Source organism: Natrix helvetica (genome assembly GCF_964273705.1).
Source record: "Natrix helvetica genome assembly, chromosome: 11".
Taxonomy (NCBI): Eukaryota; Metazoa; Chordata; class Lepidosauria; order Squamata; family Natricidae; genus Natrix; species Natrix helvetica.
The window spans coordinates 14470106-14497934 of NC_138562.1; the positions used below are offsets into that span (position 1 = coordinate 14470106).

General features: G+C 38.8%; 1 protein-coding gene across 1 annotated transcript in view; it reads right to left on the bottom strand.

Annotated features, from left to right (window-relative positions):
- Positions 1-27829, bottom strand: part of DIAPH2 (diaphanous related formin 2) — a 276134-nt gene that overhangs the window by 77256 nt on the left and 171049 nt on the right. Inside the window, exons 25-26 of the mRNA XM_081963960.1 lie at positions 18134-18269; positions 4954-5049 (exon numbers count right to left, since the gene is read on the bottom strand). Of these exons, the coding sequence (XP_081820086.1) occupies positions 4954-5049; positions 18134-18269 (232 nt within the window). The remainder of the gene's footprint in view (positions 1-4953; positions 5050-18133; positions 18270-27829) is intronic.

Here is a 27829-nt window from a genome sequence, read left to right on the forward strand (position 1 = left end):
GGCACTCGGGGCTAATGGATGTGAAATAACAGTGTGTTACAGAAGGCAGATTAAGCACAAGTTATGACATTTATTAACAGCAATTATGTTTTAGGAAAATTAGGTAGCAAATCACCTCCATACTTTAATAAAGATGTTGTTGATTGTATCACCGCCGTGATGAAAAGCTGCTTCACTTCCCCTTCTTAAGAATTCATTTTGCACAAACAAGGTTTGAAGTAACGTGCAAAGACGTATCTCTAGTTACAGAGTTCTCGTTGGAAGGGCATAGATCATAAAATTAATTACATCCCCACAGTAAAATTGATCGGGGCCAAATGTTTTTCTGCCTGAAGTATTTCAAAGGCAAAAAATGGCCGGCCACAAGTATATCAACCTCATTAAAATATCACTTTGGGGAAACTGAAAATGCAAAGTTAAAAACGGAGTAGCCGCAGTACTGAAAAGTTAATAATAAAACAAATGTTCTGGAAGATAAATTGGTTTGTGCAATCCTTTCCTAGCATGGCTTCCACTAAAGAGAATTTGTCAGATAGTTTTCTTGCTTCTAGTTAAGGTTGTGTTGTTCTTGCTGTTCTCCAGGGTACTTAATATTGACAATATAGGTGGAAGCCACTTGTAAAATACTAAGCAGGTAGCATAATATGTCTTTTTAAAGGGACTCACTCCCCTCCAACATCATTTACACTTATTGAACTGAGAGGCATTCCTGCTTTAAAGCTTCGCTCAGCAGGAACCACAGAAATATGTGGAGAAAAGTAACAAAGGAAGCAATCAGATTAATGGGACTCTGCTTTAATCTCATTAGTGTTGTCAAGAACCTCCTTTTAAAGTTTCCAACGGCAGCGTTCCTGTTGTCTCTATTTTCCTGCCCTTGCATGTGTGAGGCTGAGAGCAAAATCACCTTACAAATATAGATGTGATGCTACGGTTGTGTTGAGCACGTGCAAATCGTTCTCTCCTTTCTGTCTAATCCCCATGAGATCAGGATCCAACAGGATGTGAGTGAACTACCTGGAAAATAAAATCTGGCGACTGAATTCCTAGTTTATTTGGCTTGTTTTAAGGGTTTATTGTGGGGAATTGATTTACTTAAACATTATTCTGAGTGTGTACACTTCCCTTATCCTTAAGGAGATCAGAGACATCTTAAATTGTTCCAGCTGGTATATATTAAAGGGAAAGGGAAAGGTTCCCCTTGCACACATGTGCTAGTCATTCCTGACTCTAGGGGGCGGTGCTCATCTCTGTTTCAAAGCCGAAGAGCCAGCACTGTCCAAAGACGTCTCCCTGGTCATGTGGCTGGCATGACTAAATGCCGAAGGAGCACAGAATGCTGTTACCTTCCCACCAAAGGTGATCCCTATTTTTCCACTTGCATTTTTACATGCTTTTGAACTGCTAGGTTGGCAGATGCTGGAACGAGTAACGGGAGCTCACTCCATTACGCGGCACTAGGGATTCGAACTGCCGAACTTTCTGATCAATAAGCTCAGCATCTTAGCCACTGAGCCACCGTGTCCCAAGCTGCATGTAATACACAAACATTACAAGTCATAGGCATCTTGATTCAGCCTACAATGCGTAATGTCTAACTTACAGTCTCAAGAGTTAGTAACTAAACCATTTCATGGTGATAACTACTCTGCAGCAAGAAGGAAATTATAGCATGGAGTAAGCCTGCAGATGCAATATTTCTGAACTAGGACATTCCTAAAAGGGCAGCAGCTATTAATGTTTCTAAAATGTTTAATTTTATAGTAAAAGATTTAGCAGCATAGAGGAAAGTAAAAAAATAAATAAAAAAATAAGAACAGTTAGCTACGAAAGAAAAGAAATAACTTAAGCTATTATTAGAGGGAATATATTTCAGAATTGGTCTTGTTTTATCGTCTCATAGCTTGTGGCTAGGATAAAAGGTCACAGATAATTGGTGAAGGTATGATGAACGCCTTTTAAAACTTGTCCCTTTCATAGTTTTAGCTGATGCAGGACATTCAGAATTGTTAAAGGAACAGGCATTTTAGGACATACTGACATTTTGAGTTATTGAATCACTACATCCCTGTTTTTAAAAAGTCTACAGAAGATGCAGAATTTACATTAAAATCTTCCTATGCCCAAAATATCAGCCATGCCCTGTATGTTGGAGGGAAAACATTCACAGATGAAAAATGTATAGAACATGTGTTTCATCTCAAGTGTATATGCTGAAAATACACCATGCAAAAGTTACGTTCGTAAGAAGTTAATTAAAAAGCATTCTCACCATTAAAATATGAAATAAATATCTGCTGAAACAGATGTTTCGTTAAAAATATGGCATACGGGTAAATTCAAATAGGTCTCTGTCTCTACAAAGACCCAAACACAGACATATAATAGAAATATATATAAGAAGAGACAGACATTGCAATCTCCGGGACTTAAAATATATTGTCTACTTAGCTTTCGTTAGCCTCTGCTAACATCGTCAGAGTGTAAAAATTACCATTGAAGAGATATTTGCCTTTATACATCATTGATCAATTTGGCCATTCCACGTGTGATAGGCCCATCCACCTGCCTCCCACCTGTAATTAGCTCTGTCATTTTTGCTCCAGGCATGTTTTTTAGGATAGTTCGAAATACACACATGCAAGTGCGCACATACGCGCGCGCGCACACACACACACAAACCCTTGCAATTATTTCAGCTTCATGTATGCTGCAATCTCATACCTACTTAGGAAGATATCCAAAAATTCATAAGACAGCATTATGAACTTTAGGGGACAAACGAACAAATCAGAGAGGTTGTTCTTCTGAACAACCAAACTTTTCATTGGGAAATGATGCTTCTTTGAATTTGATTTCAAAATATGCTTTGGAGCCGTGGGAGGCAGCCAAGTGATCCCAAGAAAAGACACCACTGCTTTAAAGAGCTTCAGATAGGTGGATAGCTGAAGCTCTTTAAAGCAGCTGTGTCCTATGTTGATATGCAATAGAGACATTTGGACCCGAAAGACTGTTATTTAAATTTTTAAATTTTTTCGTACATTAGGATGGGATCAATATTACTACCTCCTAACTAATTTAGTTTATTGGGGAATTTGAATAAACTGTCTTTGAAACTATCAGCTGACATTAAGTCAGTAAACAAGTGAGGGAAAACGCAACCTTTAGTCTTCAATCTTCCGTTATACGTTGGACTATTCAGTCTTTGTTAATTGATTCTTTTTTGTTGCTAATTTCATCACGTTAATCATGATCACCTTCTGAAATAATTAGGTTAATAGTACATAACTCTACAATGTCCTTTCTTGTCTACTGATTTCTCCTAAAGGATTGCTGTTAAAAATAAACATGGCCCTAGGAACATGAATGCAAACAGAAGGAAGAAGAAGTAACCATGTTCTCCACTCACAGTCAGATCAGATCTTCTGAGACTGAAAGTAGGGTTTTACTTTACAATTTTCACAGTCTTTACATTTTGAACACTGTTCAATCTAAAACAGGGGTGTCAAACTCAATTTCATCAAGGCCGCATCAGGGTTGTGTTTGGCCTTGAGGGGCCAGAGTAGGCATGGCCATGATGGATGGGCCACACATAGCCTGTTGTGGCCCACCAGTGGCCAGAAAAGCTGGCAGCAGATTCAGACAGTGAGGAGGTTGTGGCACACTGCCACATCAGTGTGGCAGAAGAACAGCTGGAGCCTGTTTCCAGTGTGCGCATGCACAGAATGGCCAGAGGAAGGGAACAGCTAAAGAACAGGGGTCGACTTGGGAGTAAGGCCACAGGTGAACGATGAGTGGCCCCTCACAGAGGAAATAAAAGAGGAGCGAAAGGGGAGTGGAGTTAGCAGGAGACAATTAGTTCGCTTAATTGGTTCGTGACTCTCCGAGACTCCTTGTCAAGTTTTGCAGATATCGGCTTGGCAGCTCTCCAAGCCAGATAAGGTCTGTGACTGTAAATCCTCCCTTGAATGACTTTGCTGTATGTGAATGAGCAGAATTCAGAGTCAATTAATAAAAGGGGTTTTTCTTGGGACCAGGAGTTTTCTTCATGCTCTTGGGAAGCCTGGATCAGAACAAAGCTCCGTTTTCGCTTGCAAAGGCATTGTGGGCCAATCCTTTGCTGTTTCTATGGCAGCTCAGCCTTGAGTTTGACACCCCTGATTTAAAACATGTCACCGTGCAATCCCCACAATGTCCATATTTACATCAGAAGTGGAATTGCAAATATGCATGGGAATAACAAGGTATCCCCATGCACCTGCAAACTTTTGTTCCTTCCTTTACACATTGACCAAATTTAGAAGCTTCTGATCAGTCTGTTAAAAAAGAAAGAAAGAAAGAAACAGCGGCTTTCAAGTAAATTGTGATATATTTAAATCACATTTGCCGACTCCATGAGACGGCCAGCTATGGCAAACCACATCAAACCACATCAAACTCAGAATAATGGTACATGAGGGATCGGAGAAGAGGAACCTGCTCTGCGTTGTCGTTTAGCGCTTAAAAAAACCCCCTACAACAACTCAGGAATGTTCATTAGCATGCGTTTTAGCAAAATTAATAGTCTGAAGGACAAGGTACAAATTCTATCCATGAAAAATGAAGATTGATCGTTCTTATAGGCTGAGGATTGCGGTTGACTCAATTTAATTATTTGGAACATTTTTAATGATTTGCCACAAACTCCGGAGCATTATTTACGTTCATTTACAGTGGTATCAATCAAAACAGGAGCTCCTTGAACTTTAGTTGTTTTTCCTGAGGCAGTTATTATAATTATCCCATTACATCCGTTGATTGCACACTGATGTCCCGCTGGTAATTCTTCACCAAAAGATACTTCGATTGAAACTCATAAGGAGGTTCCTCATAGCTACCTTTGTCCCATGACTACTGTGCTTTCCAATCATAGCTATATTTTTATGTCCCTGCCCCGGATGCAATCGTTTGTCCTACCTTGAGGCCTTGGCATTCGTTTCCTGCGATCCCTGAACGCTTCTCCAGACTGCAGGGCTTCCAACAGATTATCCATCACTCCCGTCTCATCCCCTTCTGTGAATAGCAGAAAAAAAAAAGTCAAATTAATTGCTTTGCAATTAAGGCTGGAACACTGGGGAAAAGAACGGATATGGAAAGCAAAAAGTAAGGTTACATTTGCATGACAAAATGCACCGGATTAAGGACATGTATGACAGGGCGATGCAAGCTGTTAAATTCCATGCAGAGCTATTGACTAGTTCGCTTCTAAGATTCTATGAAGTGAAATTGACATCCCTTCTGTTTTTTAAGACCTTGTTTTTAATCTTACTGATAACGTGGGCCACAGACAAACATACAGATGTTTAATCTGCAGCTGCTGTTATCCTGTGCATATCTGTAGGTCCCCTAAGCATGAAGCTGGAAAATCTTGCAGCAGAATTAATACATGTTAAGAAATGCACAGAATGTGGCGCTATCAACACTCCCCTGTTAATAATGAGAATTTTGGCTCTGCTATTTTTGCGGAGAGCGTCTCCATTTTAATGAAAGTGTAAATACATATAAACAAGTATCTGTTTGTACCTGTCAGTTTTATTTAACTATCGAGAAAAAAAAAGTGATTGCGAGCAACAGGTTTGTTTCTATTAACCCGAGACATTAAAATCACACTTTGTACTACTAATTTCTCTCCTTTCCTGTCTTGTTCATCATTATTCACTCAGACATAATTTTACTAGAATTTGTTTATTCTGATAGAAAAATTGTGAATAGGCCTATAAAAAGCAAAACCAACTGTTTCAAAATAAATAGGCAGATATTTTTTCTTCCTAAAGCAGGGAGCGTTTGGGTTGTAAAAATGTTTGAAAGTCTGGGGCACTCAGGGAAGCGGGCTGAAGATTTTCACTTTGTTAATCATTGTTACCTTTATTTGCTCATTAATCACTGGCATTTTTAAATTTCAATTTATTTTATTCTGAGAGCTTCAAACAGCTTTTGACAATTTAAAAACACATAACGCACAAATACTGAAATGGTCATAGAAGACCAGTCTGTCACGTTACTTCTTTTATCCACACAAGATTACAGAGTCAACTTCAAATTTAAAAAAAAAGATAGAGGTTTATTTTCTTATGCCCATTAGTGGATTGATTAATCAAATAAAATATCATCACAGATTAAGGCCACATGTTTACATCAATTTAATTTATCTACATGCATTTATTATTAAGCTAAGCACAACAAACACCACTTAGTGAGGACTACACTATATAAGGTATTCAATATAAAGTTTCCTATTCAGTGAAATATTTAAATAAAAACAATCTAAGAGAACTGTAGAGTATCCCTATTCATATTTCTATGATAGACCACAGATATATGCATGTCCATGGGTACGCAAAGATGTAAATACTTAAAACTTGCTAGAGCAAAATAGCAGTAGCACTTATATACCACTTCACAGTGCTTTGCAATCCTCTCTTAAGTGGTTTATAATGTCAGCATATTGCCCCCAACAATCTGGGTCCTCATTTTTACTGACCTTGGAAGAATGGAAGGGTGGAGCCGGTCAGGATAAAACTCCTGGCAGTGAGCTAAATTAGCTTGCAATACTGCATTCTAACCACTGTGCCAAAATATACCATTTCTTGGTATTAGAAAATTCATTGGTGGGCTCAATAAGGCAGTCATTCAATGATGATGGAGGAGGAGGGGAGAGGAGGGGGAGGAGGAGAGCCAGACATATGCTGGAGGAAGAAACCACCATGAAAATGGGTGCTTCAGAAAGCAGGTGCTGTGGCAGAGAATGCAACAGAGAGCTAGTATGGCCTAGGGGTTAAGGCACCAGGCTAAAAGCTAGCAGACAATGAATTCTAGTCCCACTTGGGTTATATAAAGTCAGCTAGGTCACTTTGGCCCAATTACTAGGAGATGGTGAGCTCTAGTTCAGACTTAGGTATGATAGCCACCTAGGCCACTTTGGGCCAATCACCAGGAGACTTCAATTTTAGTCCCATTTTAGGGATGAAAGCAGGCTGGATGACTTTAGAGTAGTCCCTCTCTCTCAGATCAACCCACCTGACAGGGTTTTTGTAATGGGGAAAATAGAAGAAAGGAATACTGTGGTGCGTTCATGACTCTGGAAAAAAAATACTGTGGGGGTAAGACACCCCCAACACCCCTTGGGGGGGGTGTTCTGTTAAGATACAGCCTGTTGTGCCTAAAATGACTTCTACTGTACAGTGCAGTGGAGTTGCCATGGTAACGGCTTCACAGTACTCCACAAAGGTGGCTCCTTCTGGTAAGCGGGAAAATCCAACATTAGAAATTACTTTTGGTCCGGACATTTTCCACCTATAAATAAATACCTGGGCAATGCTGGTTTATCGGCTAGTATGACATATAAATATGTAAGTAAGGTAATGAATAAGAAGGCAGAGTTCCTAAGACCCATCAGATGACATGCTTAACAGATTGGTGAAATACAGTTCATGGCAGAACAAGAGAGCTATCTAGTTCCAAATATTGTCTATTCCTGAAAAGGTTACGCAACCCACTTTTTCGGCGTAAGCAGCTGTTTCGACATGATGTTCTTACAACCTGCTATTGCAATTTACATTTCTCTCGCCACCATAAGTAGGAAGGAATTAAATAATGTTGAATTACTGTATTCTTCCTTTAGAAAACATATAAAATGCAATATTACTTTTTCAGCCTAATTACCAATTTGGTGAAAACTAATTTTCTATTGAATGCTTCCAATGTCTTCAAGTATTTTTTAAAAGCAACAGAGAGAAAGCGGGAGGGAAAGAAAAACGAACGTTAGAAACCCTTATAAATCGGTCGCATCCCTGTTAAAAGAGGCCCACTTAATTGCTCATAAAAGCTATTTTCTTAAAGTGGATTTTTCCATTCGACAACAAGGAACTTGTTCAGAAACTGGAGCGCTCTGCTCCACTTCATAACCAATGATAGTTTATAGCAATTTGGGAAGGAGCGGAACGAGGTATTAGGTAGAGATCAGATTGGCGCCTCTTTCAATCATACCCAGTTGCTCACCTACATGAGTAACAGTATGGATCTGACATTTAATCCATCTCAGGAGCAGCTCAAAGGGATTAAAGTAGGTTTGCTTTTCATAAATATAATTTATTGGGAATGTTAGTCCTTCCACAATGCAGCAGATGTTTCTGACGCATTTCTAAGTCCTGGGAAGCAAGCAATTTCAGCACAGCTCACAGACTGCTAAATTAACTTAATGAAATATCTTACGAGGCTGGAAACCAAAGGATATCAACGTTGTGAGATAATATGTCTGTGTCTGTGTGTGTGTGTGTGTGTATTCATATTGTTCTACTGATGGTGATTTTAAGGTTTAAGAAACTATATATGTATGTATGCATGCGTGTGTGTGTGTGTGTGTGTGTGTGTGTGTGTGTTGCATTTGTGCTGATAAATAAATAAAGGGAGACCAGTATAGATCTATTTCAAGCTATTTAGCACTCATCAGCTAGCCAGACCCTTACTGGGAATTGAACCTGGGCAGTAAGGGTATGGCTAGCTGATGAGAGCTAAATAGCTTGAAATAGATCTATACTAGTCTCCCTTTATTTATTTATCAGCACAAATGCAACACAAATGTAACAAGGCAACATAAAAAAAATGGCTTTCTGCCTGGATGGCTCCTAGGATGAGCCGATAGACAGAAAAGGGAAGCAGTATGCTCCCTCCCATATTTGGGCATACCAGGGGTTGTGATATATGTGTGTGTGTGTGTGTGTGTGTGTGTGTGTGTGTGTGTACGTACGTATATGTTATGCATGCATATACATACATACATACATACATACATACATACATACATACATACATATATATATATATATATATATATATATATATATATACACACACACACATACACACATATTCATGTAAGGGTCATGGTGGCTCAGTGGCTAAGTTGCTGAGCTTGTCGATCAGAAAGGTCGGCAGTTCGGTGGTTCAAATCCCTAGTGCTGTGCAATGGAGTGACCTCCCATTACTTGTCCCAGCTTCTGCCAACCTAGCAGTTTGAAAGCATGTAAAAATGCAAGTAGAAAAATAGGAACCACCTTTGGTGGGAAGGTAACAGCATTCCGTGTGCGTTCGGCATTGAGTCATACCGGCCACATGACCACGGAGATGTCTTCGGACAGCGCTGGCTTTTCGGCTTTGAAATGGAGATGAGTATTGCCCCCTACAGGCGGGAATGGCTAGTACATATGTGTGAGGGGAATCTTTACATACATACATACATACATACATACATACATACATACATACTCATTCATAGTGTTCTACTGATGGCGAAACATTATTGTAAGGTTTAGGAAACAGTATACACACATACACACATACATACATACTGTTTTCTAAGCCTTAAAATAATTTATCGCCATCAGTGGAACAATATGAAGAATGGTTGCAGGAACTGGGAATGGCTAGTCTAGTGAAGAGAAGGACTAGGAGAGACAGGATAACAACTTCCAATATTGGAGGGGCAACCCCAGAGAGGAAGGGATCAAGCTATTTTGTAAGGCACCTGAAGGCCAGATAAGGAAGAATGGATGGGAACTGATCAAGGAGAGATTCAAATTGGAAATAAGGAGATATTTTCTGACAGTGAGAACAATCAACCAATGGAAAAGAAGTTGCCTTCAGACGTTATGGGAGCTTCATCACTGGAGGCTTTCAAGAAGAGACTAGACTGTCATTTGTTCAGAAGCGGTGTAGGGTCTCCTGCTTGGGTGGGGTGGGGGGTTTGGACTAGATGACCTACAAGGTCCTTTCCAATTTGCTTAGCAATCAAAATTCTGGTGTCAATTGTGCTCAAAAATTGTAACCATTGTAGCTTTAGGGATGGGACAGAAAGCCTTCAAACCATCTAGAGATGTTTGAGGAATGTATATAGAGAGGAGAAAGGACAGGCAAGAAACTCAACCTATGCACTTCTCCAGGAAGCCTGACAATTGTATCAGGTGTCCAGATTCAGTTTCAAAATTATTGATCAGCATTTCATTGACAAATTTCACAACAGAAATCTCAGCTAAACATCCCTGTTTATTTTTTATTTTTTTTTAAAAAACCCACTCTCATTCATCTTACACTTAATGTTGAAAGCATTATGATTTCCACTTGACACTGCGATAAGCTAAACACTAGGAAAAAAGGCTTCCTTTCCCATTTATTACCGTGTCAAGCAGGAATCATAATACTTTCGGCATTAACCGTAAGACAAATGAGAATGTCTTTATATTAAACATAGGTAGGATCGGGCAAAGATTCAAAACAGACAGTGACAAATGGAAGCTGCTTCAGGGAAAGAAACCAGGATGACGAAGAGTTTCCCTATTTTTCTACTTTTACGTGCTTTCGAACAGCTAGGTTGGCAGAAGCTGGGACAAGTCACGGGAGCTCACTCCCTTACGCGGCACTAGGGATTCGAACCGCCCAACTGCCGACCTTTCTGATAGACAAGCTTGGCGCCTTAGTCACTGAGCCACCGTGTCCTTTGGGCAGGCTATCCAAATGTAAATAGGCAAGCATCCGTTCGGATTGTAAAAGGATGTGAATCCTCCTTACATCTCCACGAAAAGACTTGACTGCAGGTTGGTGTGTTTTGGAGGGAGGGCGGTGGGTCAGGAATGCATTAAGTTGAAATGTTCAGGGTTATTCCAAGGAGTTCCTTAGGAGTGGACCTCTGGTTCTCCCCCCTGGGTTTCTCATTATGTTTTAAAACAAACGAAATGTTAATTACACAGCACCACAAATATAGTCAGGCAGGGCAATTTGGGATTTGGGTCCTAATCAAAAATGGATATATATGCGGAAAACTTGCAGAAAGCTTGAAAACACAGGGTGACCTATTAATACGGTGCATACTTTACAGAGCTATGGGATAATTAATCTATGCCACTCTAGACAGAAAATAATAATAATCATCTTGATATATATATATTTTCTCCCTTCCCACTAAATTATAGATGAAGAACTAAATACTGATGGCCTTCAAAACATCAGGCAGAGGATAGCCATGGATAAGATTGTAACACAATGTTATTAACAGGGTTGGAAGAGACCTTGTAGGTCATCTAGTCCAACCCCTCACCCAAGCAGGAGACCCTGCACCCTATCTGACAGGTAGGTAATATTATTGGCAGGTAGAATTTAGTTTCTTGGGTTGACTCTATCTTTCTTGCAATCCTGATCAGGTAGAACCATTTCAATTTGTGTGCACTATTCCGCACCACCAATAGAAGAAGCAACATGAGATTTTTTGCTCTTGATGGTAGTTGTTATGTATTGAATGTATATAGTTGTGTTAACTGTGCTAAAGTGAAACTAACCTTTAGATGATCATGTTAACTGTGCTAAAGTGAATCTAACCCTAACTGTTAATTGTGTTAAAGTGAAACTAACCTTTAGATGACCCTAACTGTTAACTGTGCTAAAGTGAAACTAACCTTTAGATGACCCTAACTGTTAACTGCGTTAAAGTGAAACTAACCTTAACCTTTAGATGACCCTAACTGTTAGATGACCTTAACTGTTAACTGTGTTAAAGTGAAACTAACCTTTATATGACCCTAACTGTTAACTGTGTTAAAGTGAAACTAACCTTTATATGACCCTAACTGTTAACTGTGCTAAAGTGAAACTAACCTTTAGATGACCCCAACTGTTTTGGAGGGAAATATAGAACATTTATATTTAGGAAGGCTTTTTCTAGTTCTATGATTGGTTAAGGCTCTGTGGGCCTAGAGTATACCGGTAAATCATAGGCAATTACCTGCAGTTCCTCAGTTCCATTTTTGGGTCAATAAAAGCTGTTGCAGCTATGTTCTTGCCTATTGAAGCCCACTACACAATAGTAGTCTTTCGACATTGATCAGACCAAGGACTATAACTTTCCAAAAGTGAGCACACCGGATCATCTTAGGCCAACTTGAAGACTGTATCCTGTTGTGTTCTCCTGAATTTTTGTAGATGAAATTGTACTTAACACATCCCAAAGGTGCTTTTTCAGGAGGCAACTGGACTTTCTTTTCTTTTCTTTTTTTTTCTTTTGAAGATGTTTCGCTTCTTATCTGAGAAGCTTCTTCAGCTCTGACAGGTTAGTGGGGAATGGAAGGATTTATATCTAAATAGTGATTTGTAGTGATTTATATCACTATCCTGTCAGAGCTGAAGAAGCTTCTTGGATGAGAAGCAAAATGTCTACAAAAGAAAACAACAACAACAAGAAAGTCCAGTTGCCTCCTGAAAAAAAGAGAAAAAAGAAAAAGAAAAGCACCTTTCAGATAAACATGATCTGGATGACTGAGAATCTCTACAGACTTTTTACTTAAGACATCCCTGCCTGGAGAACTGGGTTACTGGAGATTGTCATTTCCCTGTCAAATGATGAAGTGACAGACCATCTTTTTTGCTCCACTTTGGGTCAAATTCAAATTCTAAGAAACAGCCACATCATCTTCCTTTTTTAAAAAAACAACAACAACACTTAGCGCTGTATCTAAACCAACAACAGCAAAACCATCCAATATACTGGCATAAGAATAAAGGAAAGCAAACTCATTTCTGTGCCAGGCAACATCTAATGTTACTTGGCTAGTTAAGTCAATAACTCAGTTGTTAAGTGAATCTGGCTTCCCCATTGACTTTGCTTGTCGGAAGGGGGAAATCACGTGACTCTGGGACACTGCAACTGTTGAAAATACCTGCCTGTTGCCAAGTGTCCAAATTTTGATGACATGACTGGGGTGATGCAACAATGGTTGTAAGTGTGAAAATCGGTCATAAATCATTTTTTCAGTGCTGTTGTAACTTCAAACAGTCACTAAAAGAATGATTGTAAGCCGAGGACTACTAATATGGTAAAATTGAATGGAATAATAATATTATTTTAATCAGGTCTCAAAAGTTGCACCATAATGTAATTAAAAGAGAGAAGAGAGAGAGAGAGAAGAGAGAGAGAAAGAAGAGAGAGAGAAAGAGATGAGGGAGTGGAGAGAGAGTGAGAAGGAAGAGAAAGACAGAGGAGATAGAAGACAGGAAGAAAGAGGGAAGGAAGGAAAGAAGTGGGGGAAGGAACCTGCATAAATCTTCTGGACCACGGAGGTAACTTAAGTTTGTTATTTCACAATGTTCTAGGCTCATTAAATAAATGAAAGCAGAGAACTGGAAGCCAACACAAAAATATCACCTAAAGGTTAGCTGCATGACATCATTTTTTTTTAAAAAAATGTTTGGCTCCACAACATAACAAACATGTCAGCAAATGTTGCGTACCCTCTGATAACCATCAAAATAAGCATACTCCTCCTTTTCTGTCATTTAAACTTTCTATATCAATGCAACAATATTGAATATTCTGCTTTCTTTGCCTGTTTCCCTGGAGATAAGAAATTAAAAGTGCAAGGATGCATTCCTAAAACACTGCTACGTACAGTTGTATATTTAGATTGAAGTATTTTCTAGAATTGGAGAGAAAGATTATGTAATGCTTTAAAATGAGAATGGTGAACTCTATTATAACTGGGTTTTAAAACGTTTGAAACCATATGCCAAGGTCTTTTTCTTTTCTTTTTCCTTTTGATTTATCTGTAAAACACTTCGAGAAGTAGTCATATCTATCTGGCAGAATTAACTATCTGAATGCAATACAAAAGAGATGCTGCGGCTTTTAAAAATGCAGTAACATGAGAAAGTTAACTCATATATATATATATCACAGAAGACCATGCAGGCAGAAAACCATATTTTTATTTTTACTGTTGCCTTTTTATATTTTGTGTTGTATTTGTACTGATAAATAAATAAAGGGAGACTAGTATAGATCTATTTTGAGCTAATTAGCTCTCATCAGCTATCAGGTATCAGTCCCTTGGACTGTAAGGCCATCAAACTGGTCAGTCCCAGAGGAGATCAACCCTGACTCTCTTTAGAAGGCCAGATCCTAAAGAGGAAACTCAAAGACTTTGGCCACCAAGTGAGAAGGAAGGACTCACTGGAGAAGAGCCTAATGCTAGGAACGATTCATGGCAAAAGAAGAAGGAGACGACAAAGAACGAGGTGGCTGGATGAAGTCCCTGAAGCAGTAGGCATGAGTTTAAATGGATTCCAGAGGATGGTAGAGAACAGGAAGGCCTGGAGGAACGTTGTCCATGGGGTCGCGATGGGTCAGAAACGACTTTGCAACCAATAACAACAACCCCCAGAAATCATGTTTTAGCACCCTATCAAAAACATCATTTGTCCTTGTGATGTTTCAAGACTTTTTTTTCCCTCCTGTAATCCACTATCATCATCAATGAAACCAAAGATTGTCCAAGCATGTGGTCAACAGACTGCTATCAACCAGATGGTTTCAGTGGAGGACAAAGGCATTTAGATGTCAGATAAAAGGATCTGTCACTATGCTTCCTACATTTCAGAGCCGCATTAGTTACCTAGATCTGTCAAGGGAAGTTAAAACGGACGGATTCATCTGTTTTAACAGCAATTGGGTCTCTTTACCCTGGATTGTTAATCAGAAGAACAGAATTAACTCTGCTGCATGAAGCACAATGAAGCTATTCACATAATGCAATTTTGAATATTAATAGACATGGGCTTAGGATTTAGCTATTTGGATGCTAATGTGTTTTCCGAGGCGAAATACCTTGACATTGCCAGATAGCCGTCAATCCCCAATAATAAACTCACTCTATTATGCTCATCTGTGTTAAGGGAATGTTAATATACCTTTCAAAACAATTAATTCAACACTAATTATACGTGAGGCAGCTCATTCTTCCTTTCATTCTTATGCCACAAAGTTTACAGGTGATTTTAATTGCCATGGTAATCAGTGATAATGAAGATGTAAATTGTTTCTGATTAAGTAATATTTGCATCAAAATGTTTTCTAATACATTTATTGCATTAAAGCCTGTTGTCGTTGTGGGTGGCCTTGGTTTCATTTTACATACTTATGTACCTCATAAGAAATGTCATAACTGAATAGTTATATCGGCTTAGTTACGCATAAGATTAGAGATTTGTATTGGATTGAATGCAGGTTTGTATTCACCAGGTACGTAACAGCAATATGCATTTCCTATATTCTTGCCATAATTCAAAGTGGAGGGAAAAAAACCCCAGCTGAGTTGTGATCTGAATTAGTAACAGCAATAGTACTTAGATATAAATATATATGTATTTGTGTTACAACCCCTGGTATGCCCAAATATGGGAGGGAGCTCACTACTCCCTCTTTCTGTCCTTCGGCTCATTACAGAAGACCATCCAGGCAGAAAACCATACTTTTATTTTTAATGTTGCCTTTGCTATGTTTGTGTTGTATTTGTGCTGATAAATAAATAAAGGGAGACTAGTATAGATCTATTTCAAGCTATTTAGCTCTCATCAGCCAGCCATACCCTTACTGGGATTTGAACCTGGGCTGTATATATATATATACCACTTCACAGTGCTTTACAGCCCTCTCTAAGCAGTTTACAAAGTCAGCATATTGCCCCCAATAACCTGGGTCCTCATTTTACTCCCCTCGGAAGGATGGATGGCTGAGTCAACCTTGAGTCAGTGAGAATCGAATTGCCAAATTCCTGGCAGCTGGCAATCAGCAATCAGCACAAATATACATAGCAAAATGTGATCATCTAGCCCAGTGGTCCATGAGAAAATTTTGGTGGTCTGCAGATAAATTATTTGAATTTTTTATATTGCACTAAATGCTATTTATCTTTTTTTTTTAAAAAAAATCAATATTAATGGTCTGCAGGATTTAAACTTATGAATTGAGTGGTCCCTGAGGTTTGAAAGGTTGGTGACCCCTGATCTATCCTATAACTTTCAATTGTTGGGGGGGGGGTGTCTACGCAACATTAATTTAGAATTAGAAGGAGGAAAATGTGAGTGTAACTTTGCTGAAGCTTTCAAATCTGCAAACTTACTGCAGCAAAGCAGGAATGCAAACACATACCTTCCATTTTTTAGAAGCTAAAAAAAAAGACCTCTTAAAATAACACAGCACTAATTGCCTTGCTGAATAATAGATTACAAACTAAAGATGTAACTTTTTTAAAAAAATAACCCAAAATAACAACCTATGCTGATTTTATTGTAAGATGTAAGGGATTGATTGAAGCCCTGAAGAGTCCCACTACCTCAATTCACACTCATTACGTGATTTATTCTGATACACAACTAATATACCTTGACATCTTGCATAATATTTGTCAAGAGAGAAATATTGGTGGTGTTTTTTTTTTGTTTCCCTCAAATTGAATCCCATCAGATTTGCTCACTGGGTAGAAAAAGGACAAGCTGCAGCCACACACTGTGAATTTTTATGTGTTTTATGATTGGGATGGATTAAGCTGTGCTTCACCACAGAGCTGAAATGATCACAGAGGGAAGGACCAGCCAACTGCCGAGTGAAGTAATCTCTCGTTCAATCTCATTCATATTTGTGTCATCTCTCTTCTCTGTTTCGGAAATCCGATGGGATGGGGAAGAAAAAGCATGCATTTCAACAGTCCTTTGCAACTCTGCAAAGCAGAGATATTAAGAGCCTATTGATTCGCTCCCTTGCCTTCCCCCTCATCCCCTCTCTCAGTGAATGCCCTTGTCCACAAGAGAGTGGCAGTTCAGTTACCCAGCAAGCTCAGCGTGGCTTCCTTTATCATATCCAATTGTCAATCTGCATCAAAGCTGTTGCAGCTCATTATACATACATGCAGACATACATACATACATATAATACACACACACACACGCACACACTATCTATCTATCTATCTATCTATCTATCATCTATCTATCTACACACACACATACACACACACAGACACACACACACACACAGACATATATATATATATATATGTATGTACATATATACACACACACTATATAACACTATATATATATATGTGTGTGTGTGTGTGTGTGTGTGTGTGTGTATGTATGTATGTATGTATGTATGTATGTATGTATGTATGTATGTATGTATTTATTCTCTATTTCGATAGCTTCCATAATTATTCTCTTCTTGAAGTGTTCAGTTTTGGAGATTAACCTGGTTCCTTCAAAATTAATTTCATGTCCTGTAGCTTTAAGGTGCTGGAAAAGGGAGGAAGTTTTTTTCTTTTTTTCTGACTGCGTTCTTGTGTTCTGCGATGCATGCATTTATTCTCCTGTTCGTTTGTCCTATGTATGTATGTATGTATGTATGTATGTATGTATGTATGTTGCATGTATGTATGTTGTATGTATGTTGCAGGGCAGATTTTGCATGGTATTTCGTAGACTCCTTGGTTTTCTAGCTGGATCTTGTCTTTGGGGACAAGATATATACACATATACACATATATACATATATACATATACACACACACGCTACACACACACACGGTCCAACCTGTGAAGGTTGGACCATAAGAGAGGCTGAGCGCCAAAGAATGGAGGCCTTTGAACTATGGTGCTGGAGAAGACTCCTGTGAGTCCCTTGGACTGCAAGGCCATCCAATCGGTCAGTCCTAGAGGAGATCAACCCTGACTGCTCTTTAGAAGGCCAGATCCTGAAGATGAAACTCAAATACTTTGGCCACTTCATGAGAAGGAAGGACTCCCTGGAGAAGAGCCTCATGCTGGGAAAAACTGAGGGCAAAAGAAGAAGAAGGGGACAACAGAGAAAGTTGAGGGTAGATTTCAATGCCTTATTTTACTGCATCAAAGGAGTTGGAAGTCAATGCCTTTTCTTTTTCCCTTGCTTTCTCCCTTCCCCTATTATCCACTTCTGTTTGTCCTTTCCTCATTTCCCTAATATTTGCTTTTGTATGTCATATTATAAATTAATAAAACGATAAAACACTGATTAAATAAAATGAATAAATAAAATGTACTAAATTAACAAATAAACGGAAAGCAAGGAGGTGGACAGTACAAAGGTGAAATCATCTTCGTAACATGTCATCTGCCTCCAGAGGTCAGAGGCCCCTCAGGCCCCAGACCAGCTGGGAGGACCAGATTTCGATGCCCTTCCCGAAGGCCAAATGAACGGGGGGCATTTACTGAGCTCTCAATTCTGCCTCCATCCACGTCGCCTTACCTTTATTCATGTCAATCAGCTGCTTTTTCTTCTTCTGCCGCTCCAATTTTTCGCGTTCTGCTTTTTCTTTGGCAAGTTTGGCTCTCTTGGTCTTTTCCTCCAATTCTCTTCTTTTATGGTTTTCCTTCAACGCTTCCTGTTATCAATCATAGCAAAGACAGGAGTTGTTTAGGCAGAGAAAATCGAGGGGAACTTTGTTTGTTACAGACTTGGCTTGTATACTTAGGTGCCTGGAGGGGAGAAAAATGCCTAGCATAAGGTCACCTTTCAAAGCACCATGTTTTTTTTTTTTTTTTTTTAATGAAACAACTAGTTGATAACCCGGCGTGTATTTATTTATCCTGTATTAGTCAGGAAAAGGAAAGAATTATATCTAGAGTGTTGCATGACTGCCACGCCCCCTATCTCGGCCCATACGACCGCCCCACAACCCATTTTGGGCCTTCCCTGCAGCCTCCTGGGAGCAAAAATGGGCCGTGGGGGGAGATTTCACTGCATTCCCCCCCCCCCCCGTGCTCCCCCTGCACACGTGTGGATGACGCCACACAGATGTGCGTCCCCTGCACATGGGCACACGTCTCCCACATGCGCCCTGCCCCTTCTCCCGCTCTACTCTACTCTACTACAATATAATAGCAGAGTTGGAAGGTACCTTGGAGGTCTTCTAGTCCAGCCCCTGCCTAGGCAGGAAACCCTATACCGTTTCAGACAAATGGCTATCCAACATCTTATTAAAAACTTCCAGTGTTGGAACATTTACAACTTCTGGAGGCAACTTCTGTTCCACTGATTAATTGTTCTGTCAGGAAATTTATCCTCAGTTCTAAGTTGCTTCTCTCCTTGATTAGTTTCCACCCATTGTTTCTTGTTCTACCCTCAGGTGCCTTGGAGAATAGCTTGACTCCCTCTTCTTTGTGGCAACCCCTGAGATATTGGTTGACTGCTATCATGTCTCCCCTAGTTCTTCTTTCTATTAAACTAGACATACCCAGTTCCTGGAACCGTTCTTCAAATGTTTTAGCCTACTCTACTCTACTCGAATTAGAAGCCCAGTACCTAACAATTTTTTTACCTGTCAAAATGAATATAAGGGATAGCGAAACTATAATGAGGCAAGCATTTAATCTTGGGACAACTTTTTTGAACTTCATAAATTCCTTTCTGACACTGGCAATTACAAATCATAACATTTTTTTTGCTTTTGGTGTGCTTTTCCTTTTCAACAACCTTCCAGTACTTTGCAAATTACTGCTTCCGAAACTGCCTTGGGCAAGTTAGACAAACGTTGTGCCCGCTGCCCACTTGTCAAAGAGGCCTTTTGGAGTTGTTGTTGTTGTTGTCATTTCAATCAAAAATCCGGTGAGGGGAACGAGGCTGCGAAATGATTTCCACCTGTTCCACAGCCTGTGCTTCATGTCTTTTGGTTACACAAACATATCTGAGCACAGTCAGGTCACAATTAACAAACTATACTGGATAAAAAGACGGTAAAGAACTGAAACTATTGAGATGTTTTTTTTTTATTAAAAATAATGAAACCAGCTAACACATCTTAAATTATGGGCATCACTTCCTCCGGTATCCCGTCTGGTGGGAAACATAATAGTTGCAATAATAGCACTGAAGAAGTTGATCAATCAGTAGCCAAAGTTCAGGGTTTGTATCACTGCCCTAAATTAATGTGGATGGCATGTGACCGTGATGGAAAACCTGTGGCACACAAAGCCATCTCTGTGGACAAGTGTGCCATCATCCCAACTCAGCCAGCTGGTTGTCAAATTTCCGAGATGTGCACCAGCCAGCAAATCATCGGATTTCTGAGACACGCATGCATGCTGGACAACCAGCCATCGGGTTTCCGGTCCTCTTAATTTGGGCACTCTGCGCCTAAAGGTTTCGCCATCACTGGCATATGAAGTGAGCAAGCTTGATAGAAAAGAGCCGATGAACGAGGGCTGAAGCCTAATATTCGGATGTGCATATAAAATTAATAAAATCTAGGAGCGTTTCTTTTTTTTTTTTTTAAAGCCAGATGACATTCTTATCTGCCCATTTATTTCATTTGATATTTTTCTTCTTTAAAGATAAGGGGCAACGAGAAAATGATTTTTTTTTTTGGGGGGGGGGGTTATGTTATTAGCCCATTTTGTCCATTAGGGTAACCGGGTGACAGCATGCCTTCCTTCTAAACAGCACCTCCTTTTCTGCGGAAATTAAAGGTGCACTATTAATTGTATGAATCCATAATAAATACTGATTCCCCCCCCCCTCAGGAAAAGTAAAAAAGAAAATCTATTCGAGTGGAATATATAATAAATTCTACACATTGTATACAAAAATCTTTGGTGGGGAAAAAATAAATAAATAAAACGCTTAAGTTAGCAGGTTAATATGTTTGCTGACATTCATCCTACTTTGACAAATATTAAGAAAATGATTTTTTATTTTTTTGGTTCTGTTGACAGCATAAAGTCTCTGCCACTTTGTTTAATTTTTCTATAGAGGCAGAAACAGAAGTCAATTTTCCTGCTTCGGGTAGAAGACTCATGCTGGAAGATGCTAATTAAGTGTTAATTGAAGCATGTTAATGAGAAGATTAGCTTTTGGTTCTATGCTTTAGGATAAGAATAGACAGCTACACTTTTGCTAGACAGCTTTCAAGAGTTCAATATGTCTCTGTGTGTCCATGATGGATGGATGCAGTGGTGGGATTCAAATAATTTAAGAACCGTTTTTCTGCCCTAATGACCAGCTGGGTAGGTGGGGCTCACTGGTCATGTGACTGGGTGGGTGTGGCCAACTCAACGTCACTCAGGTCAATGGGCGCTTCGCCTTAGCTGTTACAATGTAATAAGGGTTAACCGGAGAGGCAGTTTCCGTAAGCAGGGCAATAAAGGCTAGGCTAGAAACAACACCAGAAGGTTTCCTTCCTGCCTTCCTTACAGGATTAGCCCTGGAAAGTGGAAAAAACAAAACAAAAGGAGATTTCTTCCAACAACCAATTTCCTGAACTGCTTAGAAAGTAAATAATAGGTGCAAACTGACTGAAAACCACCACTGGATGGATGGTTGTTTGTCTGTCTGTCTAGCTCCTTTCGTATTAAGCTTAAGACCCACCTATTCCAAGCAGCTGGCCTGGCTCAACTTTGATCTAACCATATCGCTCCTGACGGGCTTTTACTGGGTATTTTAATTATATTTAATTATCTAGGGGTTTTTAAATATTGTATTTTAATTGTTTTATTTATCAGCCGACCTCCTCCTTGTGTATGTCTCGGTATATGTCTCTGTTATATGTTTGTTTTGTCCATATTTATTTCATATGTTTCATTGTACGCCGCCCCGAGTCCTTCGGGAGAGGGTGCGGCTAAGAAATAAATATTTATTATTATTATTATTATTATTATTATTATTATTATTATTATTATTATTATTATTATTATTATCTTAAAAAAAATAATTATAACTACAAAAAGTACAAATTACAGAGGCTTGAAAAAAAAGAAACGGTAAATTGCATTAAGCCGATCCAGTTAGCATATCTGTTATGGCAAATGATATCTGCAGGTTAACAATAAAAAGAGATGATGAAAGCATATATAATAAAAGGGTGATTTTTCACTTTCTAATAAGGCGCCTGGAGAAAAAAAAAAGGATTAAATGAAAAACAAATGAAAGGGGAAAAAAAACTTTGTGGAAGATTTGTCACGCAGAGGAAAATAATAATAAATGAACAAAACGTCTAAATAAGGAAGATTACTGAAGTTACTGACTCATCTAAAAAATAATAATTGTACGGAGGGGAAATGAAATTAAAGCAACATAATTTTTTTTTAGAAATGGTTACTATCTGCTTGGTAAGTCAAAGGGTGAAAAAGTCTTTCTTTTTTTAAGACAAAAAGATCAATTTTTTATTTTCAATTTAAGGTTTGTCTGAGACCTCATAAGACTTAATTGAAGGAAGTAATGAATATTTTGCTTGAGAAATTAGATTTTGAAGGCAAGTTACATGATAACAGAAGGACTTCAAATGGAGTAGTGATAACAAGATTTTAGAACTAAGGAGAAATTTCCCGACAGTTAGAACAATTGATTGGTGGAACAACTTGCCTCCAGAAGTTGTGAAAGCTCCAACACTGGAAGTTTTTTAGGAAGAGACTGGATAACCATTTGTCTGAAGTGGTGTAGGGTTTCCTACCTAAGCAAGAGATTGGACTAGAAGACCTCCAAGGTCCCTTCCAACTCTGCTATTTTATTTTCTATTAGGATTCACTAAATTGACTTTGTTATTTTGCCACTTCATCACGAATAAAACATAAATGAGTTTATCACACATCACAGCTACTTTTTCAGGTCCAACAAACACACACTGACTTGATTGAGATGAGAACTGCAATGCTAAATTATTAAAATTATGAAATCACAAATCTCTTTTGGTTTGAAGCATGTGGTTAGTTGCAAAGTACAATACAATAGTAGAGTTGGAAGGGACCTTGGAAGTCTTCTAATCCAACCCTCTGCCTAGTCAGGAAGCCCTATACCATTTCAGACAAATGGCTATCCAACATCTTCTTAAAGACTTCCTGTTTTGGGGCATTCACAACTTCTGGAGGCAAGCTGTTCCACTGATTAATTGTTCTAACTGTCAGGAAATTTCTCCTTAGCTCTAAGTTGCTTCTCTCCTTGATTAGTTTCCATCCATTGCTTCTTGTTCTGCCCTCAGGTGCTTTGGAGAATAGCTTGACTCCCTCTTCTTTGTGGCAACCCCTGAGATATTGGAAGACTGCTATCATGTCTCCCCTAGTCCTTCTTTTCATTTAATTAGACATACCCAGTTCCTGCAAGCGTTCTTCCTATGTTTTAGCCTCCAGTCCTCTAATCCTCTTTGTTGCTCTTCTCTGCACTCTTTCTAGAGTCTCCACATCTTTTTTACATCGTGGCGACCAAAACTGGATGCAGTATTCCAAGTGTGGTCTTACCAAGGCATTATAAACTGGTATTAACATTTCATGTGATCTTGATTCTATCTCTCTGTTTATGCAGCCTAGAACTATGTTGGCTTTTTTGGCAGCTGCTGCACACAGCTGGCTCCTATTTAAATGATTGTCAACTAGAATTCCAAGATCCCTCTCACAGTTGCTACTATTGAGCAAGGTACCACCTATACTGTACCTGTGCATTTCTGTGCAATGAACAACAGAAAATCGAAATTTGAAATGGCTAAGCAGATATTTGTCTAATACTGCCAAAAAAAATGTCTGTGTTTACGCTGAAGGATCCATCCAGCCATTCATTAATTCTTATGAATCTGAAAAGTCATTCCCCAAGGAGTCAATTGTTTCAACCAAACAGAAATAAACAAGCAAGACCTTTTCAGAAACAGGTACCAAAGCAGTCGGCAAGCACTGAGTTTCCATGTTTCCCAGTGGGTGGTGTGAAGCAGAAATAACAACAGTAACAACAGGCCCAGTTTGCACTGAACAGTGCACAGAAACATCAGGCCTGACACGGAACTTCTGAGGGATGTCATAAAAGATTATGATTCTTGGCAAGCCAAATGATTGTGATAAAACTCTCTAACTGGCAGATAAAGAGTACGGAAGCAGCAATATGGGGGGGAATAGCAGTGTGGCAAAACACATCATTCTGCAGTGAACAAAATATGGATTTTTAACCTCCCAACTTTTCAACTCGCAGCCTTGAACTAGTTTAGCCTCTTCTGCTTCTTGCTTACAGAATTAAATAATGCCTTGGTAAGGCCACACTTGGAATAATGCATCCAGTTTTGGTCGCCACAATGCAGAAAAGATGTGGAGACTCTAGAAAGAGTGCAGAGAAGAGCAACAATGAGGATTAGGGGACCGGAGGCTAAAACAGATGAAGAACGGTTGCAGGAACTGTGTATGTCTAGTTTAATGAAAAGAAGGACTAGGGGAGAGATGATAGCAGTCTTCCAATATCTCAGGGGCTACCACAAAGAAGAGGGGATAATCTATTCTCCAAAACACCTGAGGACAGGACAAGAAGCAATGGGTGGAAACTAATCAAGGAGAGAAGCAATTTAGGACTAAGGAGACATTTCCTGAACCAATTTTGTTGTATTTAAGTACAATGACAATAAAGATTATACATACATTCATACATACATACATACATACATACATACATACATACATACATACATACATACATTTGTGTGTGTTGTATTTGTGCTGATAAATAAATAAAGGAAGACTAGTATAGATCTATTTCAAGCTATTTAGCTCTCATCAGCTAACCATACCCTTACTGGAATTAGAACCAGGTTGTGTGTGTGTGTGTGTGTGTGTGTGTGTGTGTGTGTATGTCACTGCTGCCAGCGATTCTGGATTCTCTTGTACTCATCTACTTAACCTTGAATGGATTCACCTTCAGAGCATTCCATTTCCTTCCTAGGAAATAAATAGCTATGACATGTAAATAAAGCCTGTTTCCTGAGAATACTTGTAAGATCAAATTAATTGGTCATATACGATTCACATTCATGGATTTGATTACTAGAAAGACCAAAGGAAGGCCAAATAACCATCCAGCTTCAAACAGCCCCACTTGAAACAAGCTACAAATTACAAGCATCATGAAGGACTGATTTTTTTTTTTTAAGGAAGAAAAATGTAATAATCACACCTTAAAAATGTCGCTGTTTTGCCTGAGGGATGTGAATGTATTGAAGAAGGAGATTTGGGCTGTAAGTTGTTCACTCCTGAAAAAGACGAGGGTCACTTCATTCATTTAAAGAAGTGGCACCCCTATGAGACATCATGAAATCCAATTCATTGTTAATATTCATATCTGAATTCTGATGTGGCTAGGCCATGAACCACTGTAATGAAGGCCTCCATTTCATCTCTGACAGTTGATTTTGATTTTGCAATGTATTAATTGAATTATTTTATAGAGGCAACTGCAGAAATTTAATCCCACAAACCGTCCTAAAAAGAAATCCCTTGTGTGTTGACAAATTCACAATTAGTGTTTATTGTCGATCTGCAAAGCGGCTTTGATTCTGAATAACTTCCACACAAAAAAATCAAAAAAATCTCTCCACATTGTCAATTATTCAACTAACGGCTGGTTTCTAAACTGTTTTCCATATATTTAGGATGCAATGTGTCTTTTTTTTTAAATCATCCCGTTATGAAAATACAGAACGAGTTTTCTGAAGAACTGACACAGTCCAACAACTGTGGGACTCCGTCCCTGTTAAATGTCCAGTTAACACAGCTCAGAACAGTGATCAATAGCATTCTTTTTTTTTTTTTAGAGAGAGATCGATAAAGGAGAATATTTGTAGCTTGAGGTTGAAAGATCCTGTCGGAGCTTGGCTGTTCTCTTGAAAACATTTCTTTACCCAACGAGGTAATATCATCAGAGCACTGATGAATGTTACGTAGTTTGGGTAATGAAAAGTCTGTAAGACAACAACCAAGCTATTGAGAAGCACAAAGGACCTCTCTTTTTAGGTGGATATTATTATTATTATTATTATTATTATTATTATTATTATTATTATTATTATTATTATTATTATTATTAATAATAATAATAATAATAATAATAATAATAATAAAAATAAAAATAAAAATAATAATAAATATTTATTTCTTAGCCGCACCCTCTCCCGAAGGACTCGGGGCGGCGTACAATAAAACATAGGAAATAAATATATAGACAAACATACATATAACAAAAACGTATACCAAGACATATACATATACAAATATACAAGGAGGTGGTGAGCTGATGAATAATGAAGACTTTGGGACATTTTTATGTGCTGCTATCATACTGCAGATTCTCAAACCGCCCTACCCTGTAACTCTTTCGTCCTCTGCCCCACTTAATTCATGTTAAAGAAATGAATATGAAACACTGGGCACATTGTGACTCAATGGCTACCGCCCCTGTCCTACTGTCCCTATTTATTTGCACTCATTTCCTTTGTTCATGTCCATGTTTATACTTATACCTGTTATCTTGTACATGTACATTCATTCATTCTCATATTCTCTCTCTCTCTCTCTCTCTCTCTCTCTCTCTCTCTCTCTCTCTCTCTCTCTCACTTGTTATTTAGGAGTCAACAATAAAATTAAAAATGAATGTAGTAAAGTTGGGAACTGTTTTATGGTGCACACCAACTGTTGGTAGTTGCTCAACAGATTAAAGCTTGCTGCTGGCGGTAGGCTTCGGTGTGCTAAAAGCGACAGCAAGTCACTGAGCATCCCTGAGAATTCTAGGCAGTTTGAATAGTCCCTCAAGGCAAGCATCGTATTCTGGAGCATATGCCTTTTCCCATCCTTTCCTTATGATGCAGTTAATTACAACAACCCAGAGGCAGCCAGTGGGAGCAACATCTGCAAGAACCCAATTTAAAGAGGAAGGAAGCAAAACAGGATAATGTTTTGCCTAATAGGTCCAGTTTAGATCTTAAAATTTTAGAATTCTCATTATGGTGTGGAATAAAAGGAAGAGCATAGGATTTGCATGATGAGTCCTTTTGCTTTGTTGTGTCAACTAATGCAGGGGTGTAAAACTGGATTTCTTCAAGAGCCGGATCAATATTGTATTTTCCCTCCACGGGCCAGGGAGGGGGACATGGGACGGATGTCTCCTGCAGCACCCACCAGCCAAAACGGGGTGCAGGGGGGCCAGGTTTTCAACATTGAAAACCAGTGTATTATAACTGATGAGATATTATACCTGGACAAATTCAAGATTTGTCCAAATCACCATTGACCTCATTATGTGACTTTGGGCTAACCACAGTCTCTCATCTCTATATCACTAAGTTATTGTGGCGGTGTTAAGTTTTCAGAGACATTGCTTACATAAACACCTTGAACCCACCGAGGAAAGGCAATCAGTACATGCAACTGATTAATCAATGCAATAAACATCAACAAACTGACATAAACTTTATCTTGGTCATTGAGCGGCATTCAATAAAGCAAGCAACTAAAAACCATTTGTGCTACTGAATGTACCCTTATTGGTCAATGACTTAAATGAAATTTCTGTAAGTCTCAAATAAATGTATTATTCCAGGATTGGTCAGATAAGTGCTAGACAAGTCATTCCAGACTGCTTAAATATCAATGGGACTCCAGGATTGTTGTTGTTGTTGTTGTTGTGTGTGTGTTTTTTTAACCCATTTCTCATATCTTATAATGACTTATGAAATCAAGTTATAGCTTCAAGCAAGACTACATTATTCTAGCCTTTTATGGATCACTCAAAATTCTAGTTCTATCTACCAATACTCTAGGACAGGGGTGTCAAACTCGCGACAACACATTGTCACCACGTGACATATCACAACTTCCCCCCCCTTTGCTACGCATACGGCCGTGGGCCGTGAGTTTGACACACCTGCTCTAGGATTTTAAGATAGTCCTTCCTTTCCTCTTTGAAAAGTGTGAAATATTTGATACGCTGAGCAAAAAGAAACAGTTGTCGCTATGTCAGTATCTTTCATTTCAATCTATAAATATATCCTGGGAAAAAAAATGCCTCAACTATTTTCTCTTGCATTCTGTTTTGTGGTTAGAGTAGAAAATAGGGTCAAAAGTTACTAAACAAAGCTATTATATGATCCTTGAGCTTTTTTGATTGTTACAAAAGTAACTCATTGTCGGATGTTTGATGAACCACGTCAAG